Below are 6231 nucleotides of genomic sequence, written 5' to 3' on the forward strand. Positions count from 1 at the left end.
TATATATATATATAAGAAAGAGTAACGAAGAAAATTAAGAAAAATAATAATTTTTAAAATAGACAAAACACACGCGCTTCTGTACTTCAGTAAGAACGCACCATTGGTTAATTTCCTTCAACTTCGATTTACGCTGCTATTTTCATATTTTGTAATCTGGCAAAATTGTTATGAAAAAATTTCAAATCATTTTTGAAAAATGCCTGTAAGTGTAAGTATATTTCAATTTGCTACTCGCTTTATATATTACATTTTGAGTTTTAATCTGTATTTTCTTAAATTTTCATTTTCCATTTTTGCTTCATTGTTTTACTTCGCATTTTTTGTTTAGTTTTTTGCTTAATAAGATCTATTTTCGTTTTAATTTTTTGGTGCTCCTCACACTAATATATTGATATGTTTTGCTTTGGCTACTTTAATGCAATATAATAAAGCACTATTTTTCGGATATAATAGTGTGAGCTGATGATGAGATTATGTCTTTATTTTATAAAATTTCGTTTTATCCTTTTCCTTGTTTTTACTATATTCATAACTTATATAAGATATATATACATGTAATTTATATACATAATTTTATGTACATATAATTACATTGTGTACATGTATTATTTTAATTACATTATGTACATTTGATTGACCAGTGCCTAGAACACCCCAAATTTCTTAAGACCTTTAAAATTCTGAAAATGTCTCAATTGAAAGTCAGAGTTAGAGAAATTGCCACTAGAACTGGGTTATTGTGGTTATTTTATTTTACACTATCAAAATTTCAGTCATTTTCAAAATCCAGTCATTCCACTGAGTCAAAACTCAGTCATTTCAGTTCATTTTATGTCATGATATTTTCATATATGTTTGAATTATCATGATTCTCATTATGTTATAAATCATTCAAAAACATTTTGTACACAAACAAGATTTTTATGTTGCATAGGATCACGACATACTGTACCAACAAACCTTGGATTTCAAATTAAATCGTGTTCAGCAGTAATTGTTAATAATTCAACGTTTATATAGAGAGAATAAATAGAGCTTTGAGGAACTAGGTAATTTAAAAAGAAGTCCAGCTCTAAAATAAAAGGGAGAAATGCTGTTCGCAGAAAAAAAACCGCAGATCTAATTATTATTTCTAATTAAGTATTGATGAGGAATTCAATTTCATACCCTCCATGAAGTGGGTGAACATAATAACGTTTCCTGCGTTCCAGAACACGTTATGTACTGATCTGGATTTCGAAATAACAGGCTCACTAGCTTAGCAGAGTAAGGGGTTTTAATTTCTAAATAAAATAATTCCATAAGCAGTATAAATGTGAAAATTAGTCACTTCTGACAAGAATAAAAGACGAAGTAGGAAATTTGCAAGAAACAAAGAAGAACGAAGCAAGAAATTTGCATACTTCAGTTTAAAGAAGCTCAATAACGCAAATTCCATAAATATAGAAGGAAAGGTTGAGAGAATTCATCGAATTGTGTCTTTCGGTGACTTTGTCACACCACCTGATAGTGTATTGCTTGTTAAGTTGTTTTATTAGGGAGATGAAAGTGCTAGTGCAAAGCATCATAATTACAAATGTAAATTATAAATAACTACTGTTTATTACTATAAAAATGCTATTAATAGTTTCAGTTGACTATTCATTCAGTGAGTTCATGCATTTATTTAGTTCACGTATTACATTCGAAGTGCTAAAATTTTCCCCTGTAAACAACTTACTTTTTCAGTTTGACCCTTCACAGTAATTATTATTATTAATTATTCTAGTATTATTTCAACGTTCCGTTAAGTACGTAAAATGTTTAACATTTCAAGCATTTCAAGTTATTTTATGTACAGGGCACGAAATGAAAAATAGGCCACCCTGAATAACTTTTGATCTAATGATTCATGTTCTAGGACTCAATCTTAATGGTTCCTGGGAATGACCTCAAATATGCTAGTTAATTAGCGCAGACGATATTTTAAGTTGCGAAATCAGACGCAAAAACGCACTTTCTCTGAATAAACATGTCTTTTCTTCGACAAATTCGGATTTCTAAGCCTAAAAATATAGGGGGTTAGCCACAATATGGTAAATATAGTCTCAATAGTTTGGTCAAGAGAGCGGTCAAAAATTTGGACCTCTTAATGCTAATTTTATTTTTTGTGTGTTTTACCAGAGCTCGAGAACTTTCTAAGCGAATTGAAAAACTCTCACACAATTATAAAATTCGTTTAATCAAAGATAATTTATTTAAAAAAATATAACCAGTATATATATTTTACAGTTAAATTATTTTTTATTGTCTTTTATTATTCTATTTAATTTATTATTTTATTTAATAAAAGTTGAAAAAATATTGAATTGTGAGGTATAAAATTTTAACAATGTATTAAAAAATGCAATTTTAAATATCAAAATACAAAATTTGGGTACAATCGGCCGAATAGTTTCCGAGGAAACAAATTTCAATAAGGCCACGTTATTGAATTTTAATTCATCAGAACTTTTTCGATTGATTTTGCTCATACGTAACATACATTCATGTAAACATACATTCTTCTTGTATGGCCATGCAAACATACATTCTTTATAATGATGTAAAAAATTTTATATCAAATTCAAGATTTTTTAGATTTTTCTTAAGCAAAATAAAGAAAAAAGTAAATACTCACTAAAAGTTACCTTTTGCATAGAATTATCTTTGACTAAACGAATTTTATAATTGTGTGTGAACATTCTCTAATTCTCTTAAACATTTCTCGCCATAGTGCGAAATAAGCAAAAAGTAAAATAGCATTAAGGGGTCCAAACTTTGAACCGCGCTCCTGATGCAACTATTGGGACCATATTTCCCAGATTTCGGGTATTTTGGTGGTTAGAAATTCGGCGAAAAAAAGATATGTTTATTCACCGAAAGTACGTTTTTGTGTCGAATTTCTTAACTTAAAATATCGTCTGCACTAATTAATTAGTATATTTGAGTTCACCCGATCGAGCCATTAAGATTGAGTTTTAAAATGTGAAAATCCGAGCATTACATCAAAAGTAATTTAGGGGGGTCCGTTTATTTTTTTTTTGTGCATTGTACATCTTGTACACTTAAAAAAGGAACTAGATTATATAATGATAAAATGCTCTAAAATAATCCTTCGAATCAAACAATAAACTTTTTGAATGAATGGATTTGTTATTTCTCAAAGGATATCCTTTCTTGCTTATTAAATATAGATTATATTTATATGTTTGATGAATTAGATTATAAAATTAAGGGATCAAAACTCAAGAAATAATAATATGTATTACCTCAATGAACAAAACGTCGTAAAGATCCCGAGCAGAAAGGTAATCTGTTATTTGAGCTCCACTATATTTTGTAAGATATTTATACAACTTCTGAAATTAAAAAAAAAAACTATTTTACATTCCAGTAGAGCATTATTGTCATGACAAAGTGACTTGAGTTGTACGTACTGCATTTTATGAACCCAACTATGACTAAATGACAAGGGAGTTATCATTACACCAAACGCCTATGAGGAGGCTATACCATAGAAGAAACTTTTCAGGCCCAATTCTGTTTTACCTCTACTGGAAATTTAAAATTTGAAATACAGAAAAAAGTGAATTCAGGTAAGGCCTGAATAAAGTAAATTTGTTTCAATTGCTAAAAAAATGTTTTTGTTTTTAAAACATCAAAATGCAAACAAATTAAAGCAGAATTAAACATGATCACAAAGTGGGGAAATAATCCTGACGTGATTTTATACCTTTTGATATTTCAAAAACATTTTTCAGCATTTGAAACTTTATTGTTTACTTCAGGTATACCTGAACTCAATTTTTGAAATCTTCAAATTTAAAATTATCAATGGAGATTAAACAGGAAGTTTTTGCCCAGATATAGCGTCTTCTTACAAGCGTAGGCGTAACTAGTTCGATTCCTATAGCATTCTTGCATGCATCTTTATGTCTTTTTTTCTCCTCGTGCTGCCTGTTGTTCAATTTGGAATGGGCATATAAACTAGTCGAGTACACAAGCTCATAGATTTGTGTATGGAGGGACAAAACTTAATTATACATACAGATTAAATTTTTCAAGATGTTAGATGCTTATTACATTATTACATAAATATGTTTCTGTGTTGTTTTGTTTCTAATGACACTTGGAGAAGCCAATCTCGCCAGCCATTACCCTTTTGCTAATTAAGTTAGGAAGGTACGCCATTCGTTTGACAAAGAGCATCGCAAAAAAGTAGGTTCGTTTTAACTCAGAACCCCATTAATAGATGACAGCACCAGTCATTTGTGAGGCCAATTTCTAAATTTAGACCTAGATCTGAAGGGGAAGCAAAAAAATTTGGGATCCTTGCGTGGGATCCTTGCAACCACGCTAGTGTTCAGCAGCCGATCGCAGGATGCTTGATTCAACAGCTTTTACAAACATAAATATGCTCTTTGGGTCTTCGCAGAGTCGAAGATCTAACCCCGTCCATTCCGTGCTGAGTCTGATTTTCTAATCACTGGGATACCATGACCATGCATTATTATTTATAATATTAAAAAAAATCTGACTTTGTGAAAAGCAAACATAGGAAAGAAAATATTATGTTGATTGAGTTAGAATTTTTATGAATTTATAAAAAATTTATATATGTCTCAAGAGATTCAAATGTATCAGCGAAAATGCCTCCGTGTTCAGTAATTCCTGAGTCATTTAAGTAAGTAGTGTATAGATCTTGCTCGATTACACACTCTACTCTTTTAAATAAGATGAAGTATAGTTTCATATATCTTATAAAGTGTAGTAAGTAGGGTTATCATGAGAAGTTAGGGAGCCATATTTGTTTCAGATTAAACACTTAATCAATTGATAGCATTATTTCGTGTAAGTTCTGAGAAATATATTATTACCATATATGTAAATCGCAGTATATCTGTTGTTTGCTCATGTATTCTTTATTAATATTTTTTTTTTCTTCTATTTACGTATTTATTTATTTTATTAAATGTCTGCATCTAAAAAAAGGGTATAGTTCGTTCATCAAGAGTTGGCACTTAGCTCCACCTCCTGGGACGCAGAGTTCATTTCAGCGTGGGAGTAAGAGGAGAAACATCTATGCACTTGAAATTAAGACAACCCTTATTGCGTGCCAAACACAAACAGTAAATTACTTTTCAGTCACTTACTACGCTTTATCGTCTGCCATTATACTTTTCGTTTCTGTAGCTAATTAAATATATTTTAAATTTTAAAAACTGTTTTCCCAGCAAAATTTTTCAAAAAAGGACAAACTATTCACGCAAAAGAGAAATATTATTAAATTTATGAAACATTTAATGTTAAAAAAAAATGCATATAAAGATGGCGAAATAAATGTTTTTGTCATACGGTCGCCAAATGGCAACCTTGCTCAGGATTGTTCATATCCTTCTCCCAAAAATAGCGAAATAGTATCGTCGGATACCACGTGATGAAGGCGGAGTCAAGAGCTATCTCCTGGTGAACGAACTATAGACTCATCGTGAAAAGCAAAACAGAAACCATTTGAACTGGATATTAAGAAACGTATAAAGAACTAGACCACTTTAAAAAGACGTACTTGGTGCTTAGCGTTAAATGCTTGATTGGTTGGTGAGTTTAGTTCCTTATTTAACTCCTTCTGAAATGCAGGACAGTTTGTACTTCCTAAAAACTGAAAGATACAAAGGAAAATATCGTCAATCATTTAAGTAAATTCTTATAAAGAGTTAAAATTAATGTGTGGAATTAATGGGTTTACCTTGTCTAAGGCAACAGGAATCGAAGTAATAGGTATAGGCTGCCAATCAAAATCCTCCACAAATTTCCATTCGGGAGTTGGAGCGTAAAAAGATGCAAAGTTTGCTTCGGCACTAGCCAAACAACGATCGACATCGGTGCTCACAGCATCGACCTTGAAAAGAGAGAATTTTTACGCATTCAAATACTATGGCAATTTCGTACACGGATGAAATGAAAATTCCTTTTCCAGATATTCTAAAAACAGCGGATGATTTGAAATTTGATTGATTTAATTACACTAAGGAACATTTTTTTCCCAGTAGCAGGAGATCTTTTAACAGATCTTATATAGTACTTTCGTATCACTGATTTCAAATCTGAAAACAGGTTTTCAATCCAAGCTTCAAAAAAATTTAAAAGTTATTTTTAGTGTCTTTTTGTCGAGTAGAAGTTTAAAAAAGCACGATATGTATATATATA

General features: G+C 30.6%; 1 protein-coding gene across 1 annotated transcript in view; it reads right to left on the reverse strand.

Moving 5' to 3' along the window:
- Nucleotides 1–2559: 2559 nt before the first annotated feature.
- Nucleotides 2560–6231, reverse strand: part of LOC122271444 (lysosomal acid phosphatase-like) — a 10200-nt gene continuing 6528 nt past the window's right edge. Inside the window, exons 4-6 of the mRNA XM_043052705.2 lie at nucleotides 5771–5923; nucleotides 5591–5683; nucleotides 2560–3383 (exon numbers count right to left, since the gene is read on the reverse strand). Coding sequence (XP_042908639.1) covers nucleotides 3270–3383; nucleotides 5591–5683; nucleotides 5771–5923 — 360 coding nt within the window. The 3' untranslated portion in view covers nucleotides 2560–3269. The remainder of the gene's footprint in view (nucleotides 3384–5590; nucleotides 5684–5770; nucleotides 5924–6231) is intronic.

Source organism: Parasteatoda tepidariorum, chromosome 6, assembly GCF_043381705.1.
Source record: "Parasteatoda tepidariorum isolate YZ-2023 chromosome 6, CAS_Ptep_4.0, whole genome shotgun sequence".
Classification (NCBI taxonomy): Eukaryota; Metazoa; Arthropoda; class Arachnida; order Araneae; family Theridiidae; genus Parasteatoda; species Parasteatoda tepidariorum.